General features: G+C 40.7%; 1 protein-coding gene across 9 annotated transcripts in view; it reads right to left on the reverse strand.

Annotated features, from left to right (window-relative positions):
* Nucleotides 1-27,155, reverse strand: part of CHD7 (chromodomain helicase DNA binding protein 7) — a 616,542-nt gene that overhangs the window by 99,562 nt on the left and 489,825 nt on the right. For all 9 annotated transcript variants that reach the window (XM_033933452.1, XM_033933447.1, XM_033933448.1 and 6 more), the window contains 4 exons: nucleotides 17,297-17,496; nucleotides 16,349-16,508; nucleotides 8,352-8,441; nucleotides 7,493-7,596 (listed from right to left, as the gene is read on the reverse strand). In XM_033933452.1, the coding sequence (XP_033789343.1) occupies nucleotides 7,493-7,596; nucleotides 8,352-8,441; nucleotides 16,349-16,508; nucleotides 17,297-17,496 (554 nt within the window). The remainder of the gene's footprint in view (nucleotides 1-7,492; nucleotides 7,597-8,351; nucleotides 8,442-16,348; nucleotides 16,509-17,296; nucleotides 17,497-27,155) is intronic.

Below are 27,155 nucleotides of genomic sequence, written 5' to 3' on the forward strand. Positions count from 1 at the left end.
AGTCTCTCTAATCTGAAAGGAAACTCTGCAATGAGAGGGCATAGGATGAAGTTGAGGTGATAGGCTCCGGAGTAATCTGACTGTAACCTCTTTGCTGATTGTCCAGCGCTTCTTGCTGTAAACCGCCTCGAACTTCTATGGCTTTGGCGGTATATAAGAATAAAAATTATTATTTATTATTATTAATCTAAGGAAATACTTTTTTACAGAAAGGGTAGTAGATCCATGGAACAGTCTCCCAGAAGAGGTGTGGAGACAGGCACTGTGTCTGAATTCAAAAGGGCCTGGGAAAGGCAAGTGGGATCTCCTTGAGAGAGAAGGAGATAATGGTTACTACTGATGGGCAGACTAGATGGGCCATTTGGCCTTTATCTGCCATCAAGTTTCTATGTACATTTTAGCAATATTCACACCATAGTCATCTGAAGACCAAGAGGAGGATAGAAAGCTGGCAGAGGTGATCAGAACTGAAATCTGGCAAATGACTAGCTCATCTGAGGCACCTGTATGTGTCTAAGCTGGCTTATATGAGGGCACCATGCAAGTGTGTATACAATTCAGGCATGAGTTTTGCAAATCTGTACCAAGATCAGCACAGATGGCCTGCAAGTTTAGAGTATGTTTGTGGCATTCTGACAGAATTTTAGAGCCAGTGAGGTGGTATTTAGAACAGCCAGTGTGCCAGCAGCCTCCCCATAGCTAGGCTACAGATGACCCTTATACTTGCAAATCAAACATTGTATATTTTGTACCAACCTCTAACTTGCAAAAATGCCAAATACTGTAGCATTAAGGGCAGCATTTGGATAAGCAGAATTAACACTTGTGGGACACCTGCTGACTATTATCCGATGCTGCTTATCCACATTGGAACTAACTTGGTACCCCTCCGAATGGATCAAAAGTGACTTTGTGGTTCTGTAAGAGAAGGTGAAGTAGTCAGATGTGCAGGTGGTAGTTTCATCCATCCTCCCTGTTGAGGGTAAAGGCCAGGGCAGAGAATCTTGCATCCTGGAGATGAATGCATGGCTACATGGATGATGTCATCGAGAGCATTTTGGCTACCTGGACATGGGATGATTATACAAGGACAGCTGAGCAGGGATGGTGTGCATCTATCAAAGAAGGGAAGAACTATCTTTGGCAGCAGGCTGGCTAATCTACTGAAGGTTTTAAGAAAGATTTGGACAAGTTCCTGGAGGAAAAGTCCATAGTCTGTTATTGAGAAAGACATGGGGGAAGCCAGTGCTTGCCCTATATTGGTAGCATGGAATATTGCTACACCTTGGGTTTTGGCCAGGTACTAGTGACCTGGATTGGCTACCGTGAGAAAAGGCTACTGGGCTTGATGAACCATTGGTCTGACCCAGTAAGACTATTCTTATGTTCTTATGATGGGGCAGGGTGGTCAAAGCTCCCAGGTGAATATAAGCCCTCAGGTAAGTAAATCACTAATACCTCTACACGGATGGGAAAAGAGGGCAATGTCTGGAAAGCAGTATATACGTACTAATGCTCGAAGTATGGTAAACAAGATTCTGGATCTAGAAGCTGTGATGGAAGAAGATGAGTTGGATATAGTGGTGATCACGGAGAACCATGACTGGGATGTAGTTATACTAGGCTATAATCTGTTCAGGAAAGACAGGGTAGGTAGAAATGGAGGGGGAGTAGCATTATATGTTAAAGATCAAATTAAAGCCACACAATTACAGGATCTGCAGGGCAAAGAAGAAGCACTGTGGATCAATTTGGAAAGAGAAAATGATGAATATATTTACATTGGTGTGATATACAGGCCTCATTCACAGACGGAAGAAGTGGACATAGATTTAATAGTAGACATTCAGAATATATCTAAAGAAGGAAAAGTTTTACTAATGGGTGATTTTATCATGCTGGATGTTGATTGGGGTATCCCTATTGCGGGGTCTTCTAGAAGTAGGGAGATCCTGGATTTTCTACAAGAACTGTTCTAGCAGTTGGTAATGGAACCCACGAGGGATGGGGTCATACTGGACTTAGTGCTTACAAACAGGGAAAGTGTTTCTGATGTTACAGTGGGTGATCATCTGGCATCCAGTGATCACTGCATGATATGGTTTAGAAAGGTATAGAGAGGGTTCATTCAAAAGCAAAGGTTCTAGACTTTAAAAAAAAATAACTTTGTTCGAATGGGGGATTACGTCAAGGAATTGTTGTCTGGTAAAAGGGGAAGACAAAGACTTTTAAAAAGATATATTAGCGATTGAAAGCAGTGTAAAAGTGGCATTCTGAGACTCAAAGGTGAAGGGAAACTTAAAAGCCATCTTTTTAAGGACGCCTTCTCGATATAGCTTTGAACCCAACCATTGATCTTTGTAAGACACAAAAGTTATTCTCTTATCTTTCCTAAACCCCCCTTCTTGTTCTTACCTTGAGTGTTATCTTTTCTTTCAACAAATGTAGTTTCTCCCCGCCTAACCCAATGTTCCTGTACATTTGGTAAACCCAAAACAATGTTTATGTATTTTATCATTGTTTAGTTTTTATTTTTGTATTTCGACTAGAAACCTTGGAATAGGTGATTATATAAAATTTTAATAAAACTTGAAACTTGATGTAGAAGCTGATAAAGAAAAGGCTGAATTGCTTAACAAATATTTCTGTTCTGTGTTGACGACTGAACTGCCAGGAGCAGGACTGCAGAAGACAAACAAGAATAGGGATGGATGAGTGGTAGACCCTGATGGATTTTCAGAGGGTTGTGTTTCTGAGGAGCTAGCTAAATTAAAGGTAGACAAAGTGATGAGGTTAGATGGTGTACATCCAAGGGTGCTGAAGGAACTTAGGGAAGTTCTGATGGCGCTGCTGACTGACCTTTTCAATAAGTCACTCAAGGCAGGAGTGATACCGGAGGACTAGAGAAGGGCGGAGGTGGTCCCTCTACACAAAAGTGGAAGTAAGGAAGAAGTAGGAAATTATAGGCCGGTAAGTTTGACTTCTGTGGTAAGCAAATTAATGGAAACGCTTTTAAAACAGAGAATGGTCAAGTTTCTGGAATCCTGTGGATTACAGGACTGGAGGCAATATGGATTCACAAGAAGTAGGTCTTGTCAGACAAATCTGATCAATTTCTTTGACTGGGTGACCAGAGAATTGGAGATATTGGTTACAGAATTATAACACCATTTGAAGTGCGTATGAAATTCAGAATAATTCTCAAAATGGCAACCCCAATTGACCTCTAGGATATAACTTTATTCCATGAATTATAAATCTCCTGCACATGTCTCTTCACCAAGGTGGGGGGGGGGGGAGGGGGAGGAGGGATGAGATATATTAGGTATTATAGCTTATTTTTCTTAGCATCGGTTGTGAAATAAGATATGAAATGAGTTAATGTATTGTTTTGTACACAATTGTATAACTAAGATTGTTTTAATTGCATTATTTTCAATAAATAAAAAAAAAACAAAAAAAAACAAAAGTGGAAGTAAGGAAGAAGTAGGGAATTATTGGCTGGTAAGTCTGACTTGTGTGGTAAGCAAATTAATGGAAAAAACAAAAGGAATTGACCCCAAAATATCCATTGCAAATGCAAGCAGTGTCTCACTTCCGGTTCACCACACAATTTTTCCCACGTACTCACCTTTATAGGACCCCCAGGGACCCCTGAAGAAGACTTTATTTGTCGAAACGCAGACCGTGTTGGGTCCTGTATCCCTAGCGGACTAGGTCCTTTAAGGCTCTTATGTGGATGATTTACTTTTATGTGGATGGAATTATTTTATGTGGATGATTTTAGTGTACCTTTGGAACTTTGATACTTTCAAATAAAGTCCATTTGGAAACATCGTCACTCCACAGAGTTTTTTTTATTTTCTAAGCAAATTAATGGAAACACTTTTAAACAGATAATGGTCAAGTTTCTGGAATCCTGTGGATTACAGTACCAGAGGCAACATGGATTCATTAGAGGTAGGTCTTATCAGACAAATCTGATCAATTTCTTTGACTGGGTGACCAGAGAATTGGATAGAGGATGTGTGCTAGATGTGGTGTATTTAGATTTTAGCAAAGCCTTTGACAGTGTTCCACACAGATGTCTAATAAATAAACTGAGTGCCCTCAGGATAGGTCCCAAAGTGACAGGCTGGGTCAAGAACTGGTTGAGTGCAAGGTGACAGAGATTAGTGATCACTGGAGATCACTCTGAGGAAAGGGATGCTACCAGTGGTGTGCCTTAAGGTTCTGTTCTTGGGCCTGTTCTTTTTAACATTTTTATAAACAATATTGCTGAAGGGCTGTCGGGTAAGATTTGTCTCTTTGCGGATGATATAAAAATCTGCAATAGAGTAGACACCCAGGATGTTGTGAAAAACTTGAAGACCAACCTGGCGGAGCTTGAAGAATGTTCTGATATCTGACAGCTAAAACCTAATACTAAGAAATGCAAGGACATGAATTTGGACTGCAAAAACCCAAGGGAATGGTACAGATTAGTGGGTGAAAAACTTATGTGCAGGACAGAAGAGCAGGACTTGGATGTGATTGTATGTGATGATCTTAAGATAGCCAAACAGGTTGTAAAGATGATGGCAAAAACTGGAAGGATGCTAGGATGCATAGGGAGAGGTATGGCCAGTAGGAAAAAGGAGGTATTGATGCCCTTGTATAAGACTTTGGTGAGACCTCATTTAGAATACTGTGTACAATTCTGGAGGCAGCACTTTCAAAAATATATAAAAATGATGGAGTCGGCCCAGAGGAAGGCTACTAAAATGGCATGTGGTCTTCGTCATAAGGCGTATGAGGACAGACTTAAAGATCTTAATCTGTATACTTTGGAGGAAAGGCGGGAGAGGGGAGATATGATAGAAACGTTTAAATTTATTTATTTATTTTATTACTTATATACCTCTTATATCTTAAGTGGTTTACATTCAGGTACTTTATCATATTTCCCTATTTGTCCAAGTAGGCTCAAACTCTATCTAGTGTACCTGGGGCAATGAAGGGATTAAGTGACTTGCCCAGGGTCAAAAGGAGCAGCGAGGGATTTGAACCCACAGTCTCAGGGTGCTGAGGCAGTAGCTCTAACCCCTGCACCACACACTCCCTACATAATGTAAATGCGCATGAGTCGAGTCTCTTTCATTTGAAAGGAAGCTCTGGATGAAGTTAAAAGGTGATAGGCTCATGAGTAATCCAAAGAAATAGTTTTTTACAGAAAGGGTGGTAGATGCATTGAACAGTCTCCCAGAAGAGGTGGTAGAGACAGAGATTTTGTCTGAATTCAAGAAAGCCTAGGATAGGCACGTGGAATCTCTTAGAGAGAGGAAGAGATAATGGTTACTGCGTATGGGCAGACTGGATGGGCCACTTGGCCTTTATCTGCCATCAAGTTTACTAGGCTTTACAGATCACAATGCATATATTCCTATGCAAACCACAAAAATAGAAGTACAGTAGAACATCAATTATCCAGACTAACCTCAGCAGAGAGCAGTCCAGATAATCAAAAATCTTGATGATTGGACATTATTTTTTTGCTTTTAATAATTGTTTAAAAAAAATACCGTCAGCGCCCCCCCCCCCCCCGACAAGAAAAGGAAGCATCCACCTTTCCTCTCCGAACCAACCCCCTCCCGAACCCAGAAGAAAGACCCCAGGCCTACCTTGTTTCCTTACTGGTCTAATAGTACGCTGGGGCAGAAGCGATTCCCACTTGCTACTGCCCATGCTCTTTCAGTGATGAAAATAGCTGCCAAGACTTCCAGTAGCAGTCTCATGAGGCTATGAGTAGCCTCGCAAGACTGCCGCTGGAAGTCTTGGCAGCTATTTTCATCACTGAAAGAGCATGGGCAGAAGCGAATGGGAGTCACTCCTGCCCCAGTGTGCTGCTAGACAACAAGGGAAACAAGGTAGGCCTGGTATCCTTCCTCTGGGTCCAAGAGGGGGGTTGATGGTGTCTGTTCGAAGAGGGAGGGAGAATGCTCTCTTTTCTTGTAGGATTGCTGATGGTGGGGAAAGTCTCCAGTTTCGGGCAGGGGTGGGTGGGTGGGGGGTTGAGGCTAGTTTGATGGCAGAAGCAGAGGAGGAACATTAGTGGGAGGGAAAGTGATAGGAATGGTACTTCAGGGGAACTCAAATATAAACTGAAATCCCTGAAGCAATCTGGACAATTGGATATCCAGATAATCAGCTTCTATAAAATCAGATCTACAGAAATACATCCTAAGTATAATACAGCTTAACACCTAATATTTACTCATGTAAGTTGTATGCTACATTAAAATCCAAATAAAAATTTGTAAAGAAACCTAACGAATTTACCATCTTACTGTCTTGACATTTTTCAAGTAAATTTTCAACCCCTCCCCCTCACGATCCCTTAAAGATTATTATCACAGGGGTTCCAGATCTTCTTTTTTGAACCTCAGTATTAATTGGGACATGGAAAAATTGAAACCAATATTTTAATTAGCTCCTTTATGACCTCTATATTTCTGCATTCAGTCCATGGCATCTACTTCAGTGCGTCTACCTAGCTTCAATACTGTTAGCGCCTGTTACCCCTATCTCATCACTAGACTGTATGTGGGTTACATATAAAGCCTTCAAACCTGTCCTGGGCATTAAATTTAGGATGATTTGCGTCAGTAAGACCACTCCTCTTCAGCTTTTTTGTTTTTTTGTTTGTTTTTAACTGGCCAAAACTATATAGAAAATGGCAGGTTCCAACAGTGCATACAGGAAAATGATTTTTTTTTTTAAATAAATAAGACTAGTCACTCCTGAGCTAAGTCCATGTAAATTGGAGCAGGCCTGTACAAGAGAGAATAGCACAATTCAGTTAGGGTCTATAGAACACACTACTCTCCTAACTGCCATAGAGCCTCAAGCCAAACTGTAATCATGAAAGGTTTTAAAAGCCATCATTCTCCCCTTTAGTCAGGCTGGGCTGTTGAGAATACCTTGGCGACCTCTGGAGAATTGGGATTATAATCAGGAATCGCTCACTGTATATATCATGCCAACTCTGCATCCCCAGCCTTTTCAAAGTTAACAAGGCTGCATCCTACTCAAGGGAGCCGGGGGTTCTCAGTGCTGACATTTGTGAAATATTGCTTGGAACAAAGCCCAGGAGGCACTTGTACAGATTAATAGCAGAGGTTAAGCCCACCATCCACTTTGACACTGGTTGGCAGGGAGTTAGTGAGTAAAACAGCACTGGAAGCAAAGTTTTATAGAGATATATATTGCTACTTGGTTATTATAATAAACAAAATATGGCCATGTTTTATTTACAGCCAGGAAAAAAAAATATTTTCTTCCTACATATTAAGCAAACATGTAAAAACAGCATCTGATATTGAAAGCTCATCTTCACTCTAGCACAGTGCAGCAGAAACCAATAGCTCTTCTCTATTTCAATATATATGAAACACTTAGATCCAAGCATAAAAATCATACAACATATCTGTTCTCACATTGAGCTGTCACATACCATGTTTAAAGATGCCAATTAAAAGGGATTTATCTGCTTCTCTGTCCCACCAGGCCGTAGGAACCTCAGCATGAAAAGGTTCGGGTATCCAAATATCCACCTCACTGCAGAGACAATTGTGTTAGTGCATGTAGCCAACTTACTCCAGATACCTCCTTTAAACTTCCGGAGAGAAGCACGGAAGAAGAGAGCAAAAGGAAAGTGAAAACTGCTTTCTGGGATGGTAGAAGAAGGATAGGTATTTTATATCCTGTAAATTTAACATGCCATATTATTTTGAATTATTCCTATGAAGGCACCTTAAATTTCTATATCTCCAAAAGGCAAAAATCCAGCCAAATGGTGGCATTCTATTTTAAATATCCTTTCCAACAGTAGAAAAATCTATCATGCCAATTTACACTAATGGCCTCTTATATTAATCTGCACTAGCAGTTTCTAGTGCGGGGAGCCGTGCTGAATGGCCCATGCTGCTCCCGACGCTCATAGAGTTCCTATGAGCGTTGGGAGCAGCGCAGACCATTCAGCATGCCTCTCCACACTAGAAACTGCTAGCGCAGTTTAATAGAAGAGGCCCCAAGTGTAGTTAATACTGTAGCAAATTTTGGGAAAAAAATTAAGACATATGTACAGATATATACATTAAACAAAAATAAAGAAAAAATATTTGGCCAATTCAGAAGACTAATCTTAAACAAAGCCTTCTCCCACCATACAACCATATCCCCAAACCAGTTCATAGATAACATGAAAGCAGATGAAGGAATATGAAATCCTTCTTAGGGCAGCATGCAACAGCAGAGCCAAATGACAGCGCTCACTATGATTAGGAAGAGAATAAATCTGCATTTTCACCAACCTTGAGTCGGCACCCTCTAAGATTCTTTCTGCCTGGTCCCCTATGACTTCTTGTCTTAGGTAATACAGCATGCGGACACGCAGCAGGACCCTGAAGAGTAAAGACGAAGTTGGGGTGGGAGGAGGGTGAAAAAAGTTCTCAACTTCAAGACTGTTTGCCAACAGTAACTTTTGGCAGCTGCTGCTGTTCATCCATCATCCTGCCAAGGCTGATTAGCCATGCTGTATGGTAGGCTTGAAGCATGACAGATGGTGGCACATAATCACCTCTGTGTGGTGCTTTCTGCTGGCTTCCAACAGGCCTGCCTGGCAACCACTTATACTGCACAGAGCGCGCCTGGGTTCAGCCCAGCCCAGGCACATTTATTTAGTCCTACCTAGCACAGCTTGTGAAGTTCAGACACGTACCACACCACTGCCTCTGAAGTATTGAAGCAAGTTTGTAAACAACTGAGCAGATGGCTTTCAGTAACTGTTCTGCTTCATTATCTCATAAAATTTCCTCAGCTGCTGCCTTAATGCCATTTTTGGAAGCGCATCAGAAGTTATAAGAATAAACAAGATATAAAACCTGGTTTTACTACCTTGCAATAAACCCTCAATATGGAATGCCAAAGGAGGAGAAGGAAGGGGGAGACAAAGGTTCTTTGGCCCAGATCAAACAAAACTTTTTTGCTTCCATCTCCCCCAAATCTCTCCATTGCCCAGGAATGGTAAATCTACCCCACTTCCATACTTACTATGTATATGCAGTAGAAGTTTTAAGAGGTAAGTGAACTAGGAATTATTAAACAAAATAGGAAGAATATTCAGAATATTCTCTTAAGTTAGACATGATTCCAGACACTCTGTGGACTAGTTCAAGCCCTTAAGCAGCAGCAGGCAATGAATATCCCCAATGTTTGATATGCACAAAGAGTATACTAGATAAACTGTGATCTAAGAACACATGTTTATGTGCTGGGATTTATCAACCACTTTTATGAAGAGATTCACCTAAAGCGGTGTGTTACCCAGCAAGTGCAACCTCCATCCCTTAAGAGATTACATAGTGAAGTGGCACAACACCACTTCTGCAATGCACACTTCATATTATGTGCCACACACTAGGCTATCCTTTGTATTTACAGCATCACTCTCGACTTTACCACTCTGTCTTTATTCAGGCAGGAGACAATTTGAGGTTGTGGGTGGACATTTTAATATATTTGCTATTAAGCTGGGAGAAAGCACGGTTACTTACATAACAGGTGTTATCCTGAGACAGCAGACAGATATTCTCACATGTGGGTGACTTCATCCACGGAGCCCGGTACAGCCAGTGAAAAGTGCACTGGCACTTTAAGAGTTCATAAGCTTTAAGAATGCCCGCATCGCACTTGCATGAGTGCCTTCCTGCCTGACGAGGGCTCGTGGTACCTCAGTTCCATAAGAAGCTAACTAGGGGAGGTGGGAGGAATGTGAGAATATCTGCCTGCCATCTCTGGCTAACACCTGTTATGGTAAGTAACTGTACTTTATCCTAGGACAAGTAGGAAGCATATTCTCACATGTGGGACACCCTAGCTTACCGCAATGGGATGGAGGAAGAATTGGCCAATAAGAAGAAGAAAATAGATTCTGTAATACTACTTGAGACCATCTCATCTGGAATAGGATTCTAGACAGTAGTGAGATGTGAAAAGTGGAGGACCAAGTGGCTGCTTTGCAAATTTCATCAATGGGAGTGGATCGTATGAAAGCCACTGAGGCCGTTATCACTTGAACTTTGTGTGCCATAACACAACCCTCAAGTTCAACCCAGCCCGAGCATAGCAGATGGAAATACAGGCTGCTAGCCATGTGGAAATAGTTCTCTTGGTGACTGGTCGGCCCAGTTTGTTGGGATCAAAGGAGATGAACAGTTGAAATGAAGTCATGTGTGGTTTAGTCCTTTGAAGGCAGTGTGCCAAGACATGCTTACAGTCCAATGTATGAAGTGCTGCTTCTCCCAGATGAGAATGAGGCTTTAGAAAGAAGACTGGAAGCACAATAGGATTGATTCAGATGAAATTCTGTGACAACTTTTGGAAGGAATTTAGGATGAGTGCATAGAACCACCTTGTCATAGTGAAATACTACATATGGTGGGATGGAAACCAATGCTTGAAGTTCACTAACTCGATGAGCAGAAGTGACTGTGATCAAGAAAACTACTTTCTAATGAGGAACTTGAGATGAATAGATGCTAGTGGCTCAAATGGTGGCTTCATCAACTTGGTAAGGACTATATTAAGATTCCAGACAACTGGAGGCAGTTTCAGCAGAGGTTTGGAGTTGAAAAGAGCTTTCAAAAACCTAGAAACCAGAGTGGCCAGAGGTTTATCATTGACAGGAGCACTAATAGCACAGAGATGTACTCTGACCAAAGTGGTTTTTAGGTCAGAAATGGAAAGCTGGAGAAGGCAATTCAAAACTGAAGAAAGTGAATATGAAGGTTCTGGGTGATGAAGAGAACAACAGGAGGTAACGTGCCCACCTCTGTTGATAGCATTGCTGGGTAGATGGTTTTCTGGATGCAGCAATAATGGCTTGAACAGGATCAGAGATGAAAAATCTGTTGAAGTTACATCAAAAGGTACCAAGCTGTCAAGTGTAGAGACTTCAAATTGGGATGTAACATGGATTCGTGACTCTGTGTGAGTAGAGATGGAAAGATCTGTAATGGAATCGGATCCTTGACAATCAGCTGAAGTAGAAGAGAGAACCAAGGTTGTCTGGGCCACCGAGGAGCTATCAGGATCATGTGGCTGATTCTCTCTTGAGTTTAGCCAAGGTCTTCAGAATGAGAGGGATTGATGGAAATGCATTTAAGAATTTGTTCATCCAATCCAGAAGAAATGCATCTGCCTCGAGACGTTGTGGAAAGTATTGTCTGGAGCAAAGTTGAGGCAGCTTGTGATTGAGGAGAGATGCAAACAGGTCTATGTGAGGAGTTACCATAACTGGAAGATGTGATGGAGTACTTTGGAGTTGAGAGTCCACTTGTGTGGCTGGAGAAATCTGCTGAGCTTGTCAGCCAGAATATTCTGTTTCCCCTGAACATAAACAGTATAGCCTTTAGAAACATGTTGCGAGGAATTGCCTAATCCCAGAAGCATTGGACTTCTTGACATAGAAGAAGAGAGCCCGTACTGCCTTGTTTGATGTAATACATTGCAACTTGGTTGGCCATTCGAACTAGATCAATTTGATTTCATAAGAATATTCTGAAAAGTGACAAGAGCCTTTTGAATGGCTTTTAATTTCTTGAAGGTTGATATGCAATGATTTTTCTTGCGAATTCCAATAACCTTGTGTCTTGAGGCCATCCAGGTGAACACCCCAAGCATCTGTGGTGAGAACTATTTGATGTGGAGAAACTTGAAAAAAGAGACCCCTGGAAAGATTGACAGGGTTCATCCACCACTGAAGATATTTTTGAAGTGATGAAGTGAGCTTGATCTTCTTGGATAAGGGGTCGGAGGCTTGAGACCACTGAGGCACCCTGAGATGTAGTCAAGCGAAGGGGGTAATGTGGACTGTGGACACCATGTGACCTATAAGTCTCATCATCTTTCTGGCTGGCAGTGTTTGCAAAGTGGAGACTTGATCACAAAGATGAAAGATGTTGTCTTGTCTCTGTTGAGGAGGATAAGCTCGTAAATGATTGGTATCTAGTATGACTCCTATAAATTGGAGATATTGAGAGGGCTGTAGCTGAGACTTTGGAAAGTTGACTTTGAATCCGAGCTATTGAAGAAGATCTATGGCCTTTTGGTTGCTAAGCAAATTGCCTGAGGAGATGTGGCTTTTATTAGCTAGTCGTCTAGATAGGGAAACACTTGGAAACCATAAGACAGGAGTGTTGCTGCTATAACCACCAGATATTTTGTGAAAACTCTTGGAGAGGACGCTAGTTCAAAAGGGAGAACTTTGTATTGGTAATGCTGATGAGCTATTCGGAAGCAGAGAAATTTCCTGTAGTCTGGATGAATGGAGATGCGCATATATGCCTCTTGGAAGTCTACAGAACATAGCCATTCATTTTGATCTAGAAGGAGATATAATGTCACAAGGGATAACATGTGGAACTTTTCCCTGATGAGATATTTGTTGAGATTTTGGAGGTCGAGAATTGAGCATAGACTTTCCGTCTTCTTTGGAATTAGAAAATACCTGAAATAGAACCCTTGGTTTTTCTGAGTAGGAGGAACTCTCTCTAAGGCATTGAGTTGTAGCAAAGTGTCTATTTCCTGAAGAAGGGACGCCTGCTGAGAGTAAGAGAGGACTCTCTTGAAGGGTAGTTTGGAGGAATGGATTCAAAATGAAGAGCATACCCCTCCTCTAAGATTTTTAAGACCTACGTATCATTGGTTATGAGAGTCCATTGTGGGTAAAAAGATTGAAGACGACTTCTGATGGGAAGAGGAAGAGGCTGTAAAGGTATTGTGTGGTCTATGACCTTTGGAAGCAGGTCAAAAAGAATGAGCTGGATTTGAGTCGTGAATGTTTGTTGCTTTTCAGATTTTTGCTGCCTCTGTTTCTTCTGAGGTGGTGGTTTGACTGAAGAAGAAGCAGGATACCATCTCTTATAAGTATAAGAAGATGATTTCTGAGCAGGCTTAGTGGATTGGAACACCTTGGTTTTGTTAAGAGTATTCCAACTCTGTTCACGCAGAGTAAGCTTTTGTGTGGCAGACTACTTTTTCTCCAAAAAGCTCTTCTCCTGTACATGGAATGTTGCCAAGCTGTCTTGTTGACTGATGTCCATATCGAAGATTCATAACCAGGCCAGGTGCCTCATAGCTATGTCAGGATGTCAGTTTGAACGCGTCAAAAGCAGTGTGAGCTATGCACTTTCTGGTTTGCAGCAGGGCATGAGTAATGTGTTTGAACTCAGGAAGATGAGCTGGTGGAATCTACTGCTCAAAAACCGATATCAATTTCACTAACTGCTTGAAATAAAAGGACATGAAAAAACTGTAGGGAGTGTGTGGTGCAGGGGTTAGAGCTACAGTCTCAACACCCTGAGGTTAAGGGTTCAAATCCCTCGCTGCTCCTTGCGACCCTGGGCAAGTCACTTAATCCCCTTATTACCCCAGGTACACTAGAAAGAGTTTGAGCCCAATGGGACAGATAGGGAAATATGATAAAGTATCTGAATGTAAACCACTTAGGATATAAGTGGTATATAAATAAAATAAAATAATCTGTTGGATAGCATTGAATTTTAATATAATCGATAACAAAACTTGTCCATAGTTCTGTCTTCACAACTTGGAGGAGCTGTTGCTCTGGAACTAAATGACATTTTAAGAGTGGATTCTAAGAGCAACAATTGATATTGGAGCTGTGGTTTATCAAACCCTGGACATGCAATAATCCTTTATAGCAAGTCCAGCTTCCTAGGAGCAATAGACTCTGATAGTGAAGTCTCCCATTTTTTTTTTTTTTTAGAAGAGACTACTTCAAAAGACTGTGAAGTAGCAATTTCAAAAGCTCTTTGGGGGCTCATCAAAGTCTAATGCCTCCAGCAAGTCAGCTCTAGGTTCAATGTCTTCTTCTAATTTTATAGGACGCTCCTTACTCCATTGCCTGAGTGATCATCTCCTAGGTGATGGTGGAGATGGTTCTGAAGGTATTCCATACAACTCAGGTGCTGATAAATTAGTCTCCCATTCTGTGTCACTATGATCTGGAAGTAAATCAGAGTACTGATCAAGATTTGGAGAATCTCTGCGATGACAACCTAAAGCTGAAGATGGAGATCGTGCAGTGATGATCTAGCCAATGCATACTTCGAGGTGGAATATTTAGATGGAAAACGTCGATGTTTAGAAAATCGTTGATGCTTCGATGTTTTGAAGAAGCTTTCCGGTGTCTCGATGAAGACCTTCAATGCCTTGATGCAGAATCTCGATGTGCTGAAGGACGTCAATGCCTCAATGTTGACTGATGTTCCAATGAAGATGATTGCTGGTGTAGGGAAAGAGAGCGTTGATGCCTTCAAGAAGCAGAATGACGCTCCAAGGGCAAGCGTTGACAACTTCAGGAATGTCAATACGAAGCAGAGCGACATTTAGGAGCAGACTCCAACATAGCACCTTGTGGCCTGTGAGAGCTACGCTTGAGCTGGGCTGGGCTAGTACTGGTGAGGTCAGTGTAGACCAGTGGTCTCAAACTTGAGGCCCGGGGGGCCACGTGCGGCTTTCCAGGTACTATTTTGAGGGCCTTGGTATGTTTATCATAATCACAAAAGCAAAATAAAACAGTTTCTTGATCATATGTCTCTTTAGCTATAAATTACAATACAGTATTATTATTAAGACTTAGCCAAAAGGAAAGATTTATAAATAAAGAGTTTTACCTCATGCAAAATTTCTTTAATAAGACATTAACTATTATTTTTCTGAGGTCCTCCAAGTACCTACAAATCCAAAATGTGGCTTTGCAAAGGGTTTGAGTTTGAGACCACTGGTGTGGACACTGGCATGGAGATTAGTTTGAACATGTCTCCAATCTCTCTGTGCAGAAAGTCATCGACCCTGGATCGAATATCTTGCACTGATATCTGAGACTGAGGGGGTATCAATGGTACAGCAGGATATCTAGGGGTGGGAGACTTCGAAAAGGATGCATGCCCCATAGGAGACACAGCCTGTACTGAAGGAGAACACCGGTGTCGAGGCTTGGCCTTCGTCGAGGGACTCGATGCTGAAGAGGCATTTGATGCCGGCTAGGAAGTGGTCGGCTTCTTAGCAGGCTTACCAGAGGCAGGAATGGCCGATGCCGGCACCGTCAGTATCAAGGATTGAGACTTTCCTCCATAAGTGAACCGAAAATCTTTTCCTTCTGAAGCTGACGGGCCTTCAACAAACACTTCTGAAAGGTAGGATGATGAATGCAGGAGTCCACCCGATGTTCAGGCCCTAAACACTGGATACACCAGTTGTGCAGGTTGGCAATGGAAATATGCCATGGACACCGACAGCACTTTTTAAACCTGCTCGATGATTGACATGGACAAGAAAATTTGAGCGGCTAAGTTAAACTCAATTTTTGAAAGAAAAAACCACCACCCAAAACGAGACGCCAGACCTCAAAGAGGACTAAGAAAAAAATAACGAACCAAAATAAGTTTTTAGGGGCTTTGTGTTTTTTTTAAACTAAACAAAAAAATACGAACAAAACAAAACTTCAAAGAAAAAAGTTGTGAAACTATATTTCACATACGATTGCGCTGAGGGAAGGCAATGCAGCACTAGAAAACATCACTTCTTCACTCTGCAGAAAACCGCGCGCCGTTGTCTTGTGGTGTGGTGCATGTACACCACACCACATGCAGTCTAAAAGCTTATTAATTCTTAAAGTGTCGGTGCACTATTCAATGTCTGTACTGGGCTCCATGGATATGAAAAATCTGAAAAGCAACAAACATTCACGACTACATCACCTACATGTGAGAATATGCTGTCTGCTTGTCCTAGCATAAATGATAGTATGGATGATTAATATAAGGGCTATAGTATATGATTATATATATATATATATGTGTGTGTGTGTATATATATATAAAGATTTACTACATATGAGTATAGCAAGCAGGCAAATCCCTCAGATTCTTTTTAAAAAGGACAATTACTGAGGGGCAAAACAAGCATTTGAAAATATTATCTACACCACACCCCTCAAAGTAACAAAATACCATCTATAGTGTTCAAAATATTTGAACACCTACACTAAAATGCTTCTTAGCATTTATCAATTCAAACCTGAATTGGATTCTTCTTCCAGTTTATGTATGTATGTATGTATGTATGTGTGTGTGTGTGTGTGTGTGTGTGTGTGTATGTATATATATATATATATATATATATATATATATATATATATATATATATATATATATATATATAAATAAATCAAAGCAACATAAGAGAACAAATTATTTAGAATATGATTGTGCAATCTACTTACTTGTTACAGTGATGTTTGAGGTGTTTCTTGTAGCTGTCTTCTTGGAATAAGGTGTCTGGGTTGCAGCTTGTCAGCCAGTCTGCATGTTGCAGCATGGGCTGAGCACTCTGTATTTTCACCTTCTTTCCTTTTCTCCCCCGGGGCACTGGAGCAGAGAGTCCTGCCAATAAATAAAACAGAATGTTAAAAAAAGAGGATAAACTTGAATTTTATGCTACGTATGATTTCCTTCCTTAGACTAGAACTTATCTTCATCGATGTCAGGAAACAACTTTGGTTTCCATGATCTCTGGCATAAATATCTGGTGACTATTGGCTCAAATTCTACCATGGTCAGGCTCAGATTTTCATCTATTAGAGATGTAGACATTATAATTTCGGAATTTCTCTCTCTACACAAATGTACAGAAAACTTCCTAGTTGAAACAACAACATTGCTACTACTGCATTTTTTCTTACATACCCTCAGGATTCAAACATTGATTATTTTTCTTAACAGTTTTACAAGCCATGTCCCTCCCCAACGTTTCTCATTCTCTCACTGCATTTTATCCTGTCACCATTTTCCCATTCTAAGTAGAAACACCCCCCCTCCCTTGACTCCTCACACCATAACCCTCATCACTGCTGATTTTCTTTTCAAGTTCTATTCAACTTTTCTTATAACTACTCAAAAGGCTGATTTCCTGAATATCTATAATGAAAACTGATGTGAGGTTTTGCAAATATTTGGATGAAGAATCAGGTTGTTGTCGATATTTTGGTTTTATTGAAAACCAGACCTGATTTTTCTTCATTCTCCAGTTTTATTGGTGACTTGACTTAGCAAGTACAATTCACCAGTTACTGCTGATACTCTAGAACACAAGTGACAGGTGTACCACTACAACTGGAACAGATTCTTTTGAGTTCTCATTGACTACACTGTACTGTTATCACCAGCCCCACCTGAGTGGTTAAGCAAGGCACGTGTCTGCCCGTCTTCTGTTGGTGTGATGAGATCCCAGATGAAACGTTTGATATTTTCATCCCCTTTGTAATGGTTCAGACAGTAAACCAGGATGGCACGACAGATGGTTTCTACATCCTGTTCAGTTAGTTGCCGTTTGAAGCGCCCATGAGAGAGTATGTCTGTCCATCGACCCCAGCTGACAAAAGACCAGTATTTAATGAATTCTGAGATCCAAGAATAGTATTTATTCTTCCCTGTATTGGAAAGGCTTTAAAACATGCTACTTAAGTAAATTTCCAGCATTTTATAATATACAGTATAGAAAATTATCTTCCTGCTCCCATTTATGAGAAAAATTCCCAAGTTTCTTATAAGATTAAAATGCAGATCAGACTTTATGTGTGAGACTTAGAATTACTAAGTGAGGCAATTTCTGTAAAACATGGTTTGAAGTACTGACCCCTCTGTACTACAGTCAGATTTGGCTTTCAGGATTCTCACAATTAACATTCATTATATTTGTTAACATTAGTCTGCAAACTACATATACCAAAATACAGAAATTATTCTGAAAACCAAACCAGGCCTGTTAGTTTAGGACTACCATCTTGGAAGCCCAGATTAGATGTATTCCAAGTATCTGTAAAGGTGGAAACAAGAGCAAACAGCATCCAGCATGATTAAAAAGAGGCTACTAGAGCCAAAAGAACATCTTTGAAGAACTGGAAAAAGGATCCAAATGATTAGAGATGTTAGATCCAAATGATTAGAGTTGTTAGTTAGATGCAAAGCATTGATAAAGGTGGTTAAAAGAGAATTTGAAGCAAAATCTCATAGCAATAACATTTTTGTGTATATCAGAAGTAGAAACCTGTAAGGGAATCTATGGGACTATTAGATTATAGAGGCAAAAGAAACACTCAAGGAAGACAAAGAAACAGCTTAGAGATTGAATTATTTACTTATGTCTTTACTGCAGAAGATGTAAAAGATTTACCTTAACAAGAAATGGTTTTCAAAGGTGACAATGCGGAGGAGACGATGAACCTAGAAAATATACTGGTGAACCTAGAAGATGTACTCAGCCAAATTGACCAATTAAAGAATAGTAAATCACCTGGACTGGATGGTATGCATCACAGGGAACTGAGAGAACTCAAACATGAAATTGCTAATCTGCTCTTAGTGATCTGTAACCAGTTAAAAATGTCCATAGTACCTGAATATTGGAGGGTAGCCAATGTAACACCAATTTTTAAAAAGAGTTCCAAGGTGACCCGGGAAATTATGGACCAGTACACCTGACTTTAGTGCTGGGCAAAGTAGTTGAAACTATTGTAAATAATAAAATTACTGAACACATAGACAAACATGGTCAGCAAAGCCAAATTATGCTTCACCAATTTGCTTCATTTCTTTAATGGCATGAACATACGTGTGGATAAAGGTAAGCCAGTTGATGCAGTATCTAGATTTTAGAAAGCTTTTGACAAAGTCCCTCATGAGAGAGTCTTGAGAAAATTTAAAAAGTCATGGAACAGGAGGCAACATTCTATTGTAGATTAGAAATTGGTTAATGGATTGAAAACAGAGTGTAGTGTTAAACGGCTATTTTTCTCAGTGGAGGAGGGTGAAAAGTGGAGTACCAAAGGGATCTGTTCTGGGAATGGTGCTAATTATCATATTTATAATGATCTGGAAATTGGGAAGACAAGTGAGGTGATTAAATTTACATATGACACAAAACTATTCAAAGTTCTCAAAACATATGAGGACTGTGAAAAATTGCAGGAAGATCTTAGGAAATTGGAAGACTGGGCCTCCAAATGGCAGATGAAATTCAATGAAGACAAATGAAAAAAATGATGCATATTGGGAAGAATAATTCAAATAATAGTTACTTGATGCTAGCCATCTTAGGCGTTAGCATCCAAGAAAAAGATCTATGTGTCACAGACAATACTTTGAAATCTACTGCTGAGTGTGAGGCAGAAGTCAAAAAAGCAAACAGGATGTTAGGACTCATTAGGAAAGAGAATGAAAATAAGACAAAGATTATTATAAAGCCTCTGTATTGTTCTATGGTGTGATCTCACCTTGAGTATTATGTCTCTTTTTCAAGCTGAAGAGCCCTAATCTTTTTAGTCTTTGCTCATATGAGAGGAGTTCCATCCCCTTTATCATCTTGGTCGTTCTTCTTTGAACTTTTCTAGCACCACTGTATCTTTCTTGAGATAAGGAGACCAGAACTGAACGTAATACTCCAGATGAGGTTGCACCATGGAGCCATACAGGGACATTATAACATACTTAGTCTTGTTAACCATTCTTTTTTAAAATAATTCCTAAAATCCTGTTTGCTTTTTTGGCTGCCGCCACACATTGGGCGGAAGGTTTCATCGTATTGTCTATGATGACACCCAGATCTTTTTCTTGGGTCCTAACCCCAAGGAAGATCCTAGCATCCGGTAACTGTGATTTGGGCTATTCTTTCCAAAGTACATCACTTTACATTTGTTCACATTAAATTTCATCTGCCAATTGGACGGCCAGTCTTTCAATTTCCTAAGGTCTGCCTTTCTGTAATATTAAGCCTATTTCTGCACAATATATTCTTTATGCAATCACTCTTGGCTGTCATTGTCATTAATTTCACTTCCTACTGAACCTCACGAGAGCATTGAACCCGGAACCTGGCGGATTATAAGGCCACCACCTTCATATTGGGGGCTTGTCTGCTGCAACTCCCCCTTGCAAAACCTTACATTTTGGGAGCTGTCCCAGTTCCTTAAGAAGATTTTCAGCTAGGTAAGTAGAATTTTATTTTTCCTGTATGCACTGTGCATTAGGTATGATTATATACTATACAGACAAGGTGAGAAATGGTATTTTACACTCATAAGTCCTTGTGCAGTTTTGATTGATGATTGGTTATAGACAGAGTGAGATAGGAATCAAAAGACCTTGTGCATTCCTTAAATTGGATGAAAAGTTCCATGCATTCTGGGTTTTATACTTGGTGAGATTTTCCTTATCAAAAGGCTCTGTATTAATCTTTGATTTTTATTTTACCTGTGCCTGCTTCAAGGTGGTTTGCATTTTATGATTTGCTGTTATAGGCTAGTCAAAATGTGTTACATGTAAGAAAATTTTATTTAATATTTGAGCTGCTCTGAAGAGAAAGCTAGAGAATCTGACTGTTTTGGATGTGGTACGAACTTAAACAGTCACTCAATTAAGACATCTCACATGTGTACTAACAACTTTACTTTTTGTAACTTTGTGCTTTTAATTCTATTTCCTGTCAGTCCCTGCCCTGATGAAGGACCAGTTCAGATTGGGCTGGAACTGGCAGCTGGCAACTTTGTTCTTCTAACAAATTTCCTATATTTTTCCTGCTAAACTTCTGCCTGTGGATTTCAGGTATTATGTTCAAATCTGTTTTATTATGAATACAAAACAACAAAGAAGACAACAAAGTCAAAGGAATGAACTTCCAACAATACAAAGGTTGTCACGTTGTTTTGGGAGAACAAGAGAACCCCCCCACCCCCGTCCCCTGAACCCTACCCAAGCAGCAACAACCCAAACAAACCCTCCCCCTTTCCCACGAAGCATACAGATGACAACCAACAAACTCTGATATGCCAAAGGCCCTTGTTCTGGTGGCTCTTGGCAGCCGCAGTAAGAAGCCCCCCTCCCCAACAAACAAATAAACAACAAAACAAAACAGAACAGAACAAAAAAAAAAAGGAAAGGCCTGCGATGACCGATCCCGGGAATGAGTGCGATGGACCTCAACAAGGCTAAGCAAGAGGATTCAAAAGGAGATTGCGACCTCGAGGAGATAAGGAATCCAAATAAACTCCCCATACAATCAAAAAGCGACGCTGGCGACAAGGGCGCCCAATTGCCTCTCTGGCCTCCCACGTGGCTAAAGAATGCACCAGAGCTCTCCAGGTCTAAAAAGAGGGAAGCTCAGAAACAGTCCAGGATTGCAAAATGCATTTGCAAGCAAGAAGACACACCTTACAACACCAGAGGGGACCTCCCCCCCCCCCCTTAGGAAGGCCATGAAAAGCTCCAGGCTAATCAAGGACCAACTGCTCTACGGTACCCACAATTGGTCTCAAAAATAAACCTCGGAAGTAATGAACTATGCCAAAAAGCTTGTATAGTCCAACAATCCCAAAAGGAATGAGTTAAAGTATTGGAATTCTGGCCACATTTCAGGCAGAGGGGAGAGTCAATACCTCCTATTTTATGCAATTGGACTTGAGTATAATAGACCCTATAGTTTTCAAAGTGGAGGCATAAGTGCAGTCTTTCTGCTGGTGCCTATCACACTTTGCCTCCATTTTTCTACCTATCACTAAAGTCTCCCTCCTCCAAGTGGGAGCATTTCAAACTCAAAGGCTACACATTTAGATAGGGTCATTTTTATAAATATATAAGCAAGGCCCACGTACCAAAGCAGACTTCTGCAGCCTCAAATATGGATGCTTTCGATTTTAAAGAACTCATAGCAATTGTACAGACATATTTTGAGAGAAATGGAGGTCCATATGAAGGTGATTTTCCAAAAAGCACATGGTACAATATTCAAAAACAAATGGTTAATCATTCTCAGAAAGAAAACAAATAAACAAAAGTGCCTTTTCATCCAAGGTCTATGTAGAGGACTCATTAGCATCAGACAAAAAAATAATGACTTGGCCACTCAGTGCCATTATTTATCCACGAACTTAGATGAGACACAAATTAATATATCCATGCTACGAACCCAAATTGTTCAAGCTACAAATTCCTTTTTAGCTGTAAATGAACAATTAGAAGAGGCTAAGGCAGAATTGAAATATTTGAAATTCAAATGTGCCTCACAGGGACAGGTTCATGCTGTCTCCTCACAGATTTCGCCCTCTGCACCTGTGGCAAGTCCACCATATAAGATATGTAGTCAATTTATAGAGAAACAGAACACAGAGACAGCTCAGGGCCCAAAAGGAAGAATTAGAAAGAGAGAAAATTAAATGGGAGCAGGATAGACATACAATGCAGTTAGAATTGGACAAAGAGTGATTTGACAGCCAGGAAAAACAGTACTAGCGCATAGGGATGTTTTGACTCTCTGTGTCCAAATACCAAGGTGACTCAGGCCTTCACAGACCTGCCCGACTCCTTTCACACATTTCTGACATAATTTTTCTTTTTTGTAATATAATCAGTACATAGTTATGGTCTCTCGAGTGCCATAATAGTTGTGTGTAGCACACAAAAAAAGGTCTCTCTTTTGAATGTTCTATTAAGTGTATGAATATTGTCTCTCTTTTGCCATACATATACCAGGTAAATGCATTGCCATACTCAGTACAGGCAACATGGTCTCTCTTTCTATCTCTCCTTTGGATCACCTCACTGGGGTTCAGCCGTTGGATACCTGGACCCCTTTCAAGCCGGTGTATCCCTCCCTGTACGTGCAGACACCATTTCATTCCAAGGGTGAACTTTACCAAAGAGACCAACAGCTCCTGTGCAGACATCATTTCATTCCAAGTATGCACCTCATCAGTTTAAAGAGACTGACAGCTCCTGCTGGACTAATTCATCTTTCTGCTCCCTGACTGCAAAGCTCTCCTACTCTTCTACATCCTCACATATGTTGTATTACCTCGGAGATGGATATTTTTATTTTCAGCTGTTCTTTCCACAAAATGTTTCCTGTTTGTTGGATCCCCAGGTACATGACAGTACCTTCCTACGAACACTTTGCTGTACAGTTCAAGCTATTTACTGAATACCTGGTGTAGTCATTCACCTCTATCCTCCATCACTATTAATGGGATAACCTATTCCACACCTCTGGTAACCAATGATACTATGGACATTCCAGACTTTATTGAGGTGCTTGGACTGATTCTACTCAATATGTTTGTAAGCAACATTGCTGAAGGGTTAGAAAGGTTAGCCTTTTTGCGGATGATACCAAGATTTGTAACAGAGTGGACACCCCAGAGGGAGTGAAAAACATGAAAAAGGATCTGCACAAGTTCAAAGAATGGTCTAATGTCTGGCAAATAAAATTCAATGCAAAGAAGTATAGAGTAAAATTCAATGCAAAGAAGTGCAGAGTGATGCATTTGGGGGATAGAAATCCAAGGGAACTGTATATGCTGGGAGGTGAGAGGCTGATAAGACCAGATGGAGAGAGGAACCTTGGAGTGATTGTGTCTGAAGATCTAAAGGCATCTAAACAGTGTGATAAGGCTGTGGCTGTAGCCATAAGGATGCTAGGCTGTATAAAAAGAGGAGACCGGATTGTTTATTAATAAGTTATACTACTTGAATGGGACAAAGAAGACAGACAGACTAATTCCATCTACCATTCCTGTAAGTATCACACCTTCCTTATCAATTAAGCTTACCATTGTTTCAAACAGTTTCCAAATTATGAACAGAAAGATACTGGGAAATACAGTAGATTCTATTTTTAGAATAAGATTTCAACCTATAAAATCCTCCTCTCTTGACCCCCCCCCCCCCCCCATTCTCTCTCTCTCTCTGTCTCTTCTTTTTGCCCTTACAGCACCTATTCAGGAACCTGTCTTTTCTCTCACATTCATAAGAGCACAGAAGCACCTACATAATAGAATATCTTTAAGTATCTTTCTTATAAATATAGAATATCTTTATGTATCTTTCTGTAATATTAAGCCTATTTCTGCACAATATATCCTTTATGCAATCACTCTTGGCTGTCATTGTCATAAATTTCACTTCCTACTGAACCTCATGAGGGCATTGAACCTGGGACCTGGTGGACTGTAAGGTCACCATCTTACATATTGGGGGCTTGTCTGCTGCAAAACCCCTCTACAAAACCTTACAGTTACTTTAAATTTTTGGGTATTCTGCTTGCCCCCTCTACTTCCCAATTATACCATCTAAATGTAGAGAGGTTGTTGACAAAATCAGACAACCAACTAAAACAGCTGGAAAGAAATCCCTCTATCTTTGATAAGGTGAATTGGACTTGTCGAAATGATTGTGTTTCTACAATGGCTTTACACATTACATACCCTACCACTTCAATTGACTGCAGTGCAGGCAACACAACCGATTAGTCTCTAAGTTTTGCTGGGCTGGAAAAAAACTGAAAGTCCAATTTCATTATTTGATGTGAGGCTGGTCACATGGTGGTTTGGGATTGCCCAATCTAAAGTACTATAATATACATTGTTCTTTGAGACACTTGAGAGATTGGATATATCATTGGTAGCACTTCATATCAATGACAATGCTCCATATCAAGTCAAACACTTCTGCAACTTAAAAAAGGGCAACTTCCACAATATTTGCAGGAAAACTTGATCTTGAATGGTATGTGGGTGGCATGGGAAGTCCTGGTGTGGAAACTAGGCAGAAATCCCTTAGTCACAGATCAGCTTACAATAAGATGTAACCTGACCTTTATAATGGGATTGGAGAGCTCCACCTTTAAAAGTTAGGCATTGAGGGGTTTTCAGAAAATAGAACACATTTTAAATGAGGAAGGTGTTCTCCTAGCATTTGAGCAGTTAAGGCAACAAAGGGGGCTTAAAGGGGGAGATTTGCTTGCTTATTGGCAACTGAAACAGCATATTCTCTAGATTAACACTCATTAGAATTAAAGACTGAAGAACGTCTTCAGGCATTCTTTGATGACAGACGGCAGAAGGTTTGTCTGACAGTCAGTATCATGGTGCAACTCAAATGTGAATTCCCAAGTCTTACATCATGTGCACTTCCTTTGACTCCTATGAGTTACAACAAGGTGTGCATTATACCTTCTTTAATAGTCGCACCCTGAAGCGCTTAGGTTTGCTGAGCACTTTTTAAAAAAAAATTTTGCAGCAAACATTTTTTAGCAGATGACCTCCTACCTGGTTCAATATAAGAATGGAACCCCTCAATAGTGTTGATGTCAGAAATTGATAGAGAACTCTCCTTGTTTGAATGGAGTTCTGGTAAAGGTAGAGTATATCCTTAGTCCACCCCAGTCAAGCTAATCACTGAGTGAACCTCCAGTGAATGTGGATGGAGGTTGTAGGGCATTGATTAGGCTTTGTAGGATGTGCCAATAAGTTGAATGAACTTTTATTAAGTAGGAGTCTGAGATGTTTGAGAACGTTGGCTTCCAGGGCGCTTTGGAACCAGAGCTGTGGAAGACTTTGATGGCATAGTGTAGCGCCCTTTACACAATGTAGTCGACTGCTTAAGGTCATGTGACTTGGAGGCTGAGGGAGAGGTCATACAATAACCTTTACTTGTGATCTTCTGTGATCTTCTGTTTTTTCAATGTGATCACGAAAAGTCTGTCTTCCATGCAAGGGGAATTAGCAAGGCGGTCCTGAACAGCGAGTTCCAAGCCTGACTCATGAAGCCACGTTTGTCGTCTCATTGCAGTGGACAAGGCTGATGCTCTGGAAGTTACACCAAAAGCATCAAAGATTGATCTTGACATGAATGTCCTGGTGTCAAGGAGATCATGCAAAGTTTGGTAAAAGTCAGGAAGCTGGTTTACAGGAATGAATTGTTCAAAATTAGAGAAGCATTGAACTAAGTGCTTAAAATAGAATGTAATATAGAAAGCATAGTTGAGGATGTGACTAGTAAGCATTGTATTTTGAAATAGCTTATGACCAAACTTATCCAAAGTATGACTTCCCGTACTTGGAGGTGTAGTAGCATATGATTTGAAGCTCGACAGATTCCACCAGAAGAGATTGATGTTGCAATTGTGGCCTTTTAAAGCCAAGATATGACTACACCCTGTAAAGGGAATCCATTTTGGAAGGAACCACTGGTATATGCAGAGGGTGGTCTCCCAGTTTTTCAACATGAAGCCCGATATAAGTTCATGGATTGGGAATTTTTAAACATTCCCTTGGGAGCTGCTCAAAGTCAAGTGCATCAATAAGTGCAGCTTTTGGCTCTGGCTTAGATTCCGTATGCACATAAAGAGTATGACCCATTTACCTTATGAACATGGCGAAGGAAAGGTTCTCTGGTGGTGACCTACGTCTAGGTGGAGGAGGAGATGCATCAGACAAAATGTCCATAGGCCTTGTAAAAACTATTCCTCCAGAAGGAGGAGCAGTGCAGTATGGTGGCTACGGTACCGATGATAGCGCTAGGATGGATTCCTTACTCTCCGACATCGATGAGGAGGAAGTGCTCCGATGATGGGACCTGGAACTGCATCAAGGAGGAGACTGAGATGTGGTATCCTTAGGCCTCATAGAGCCATGCTCGGGCTGGGCCGGTACCGGAGGAATCAATGCAGCAGTTTGCTTCAATTGGCCTCAAAGCATCGCTGCTAGCTCCTGTTGAAGCAGCTCTTGCATTTGCTGCTGATTAGTAGGATGCAGTACCATGGATGGTACTAATAGTACAGGGTGCCAAAGTGTTGGTGACCTCAATGTCGAGGTGCGCTTCAGAGGTGAAACTTCCTGTAATGATGGATAGCAAGACTGCTGTTGATGCCATTTGGCATGTACCTTATTCGAAGCTATAGATGCCGGTGTCGTTTGGCAAGGTGAGGCATGTAAATCCTTCTTAGCCTGTTTACTTGATGGTGTCAGCATCAGTACCGAGGCAGCTGACATCAAATGATGCAGCGAATGTGGTAGTGACTTCAACGCTGTGTCAACATTGGGTGTTGAGGACATCTGTGATGAATCTTGGGGTTTAAAAAGTTTCTCCTGTTGCAGATGTCGAGCCTACAAAGAACATTTTTGTAACTTTAAAAAATGTTGACAAGAGTCTACCCGGTGCTCACGACCAAAACACTGAAGACATCAATTGTGTGGATCAGTG

The sequence above is a fragment of the Geotrypetes seraphini genome, chromosome 2, assembly GCF_902459505.1.
Source record: "Geotrypetes seraphini chromosome 2, aGeoSer1.1, whole genome shotgun sequence".
Taxonomy (NCBI): domain Eukaryota; kingdom Metazoa; phylum Chordata; class Amphibia; order Gymnophiona; family Dermophiidae; genus Geotrypetes; species Geotrypetes seraphini.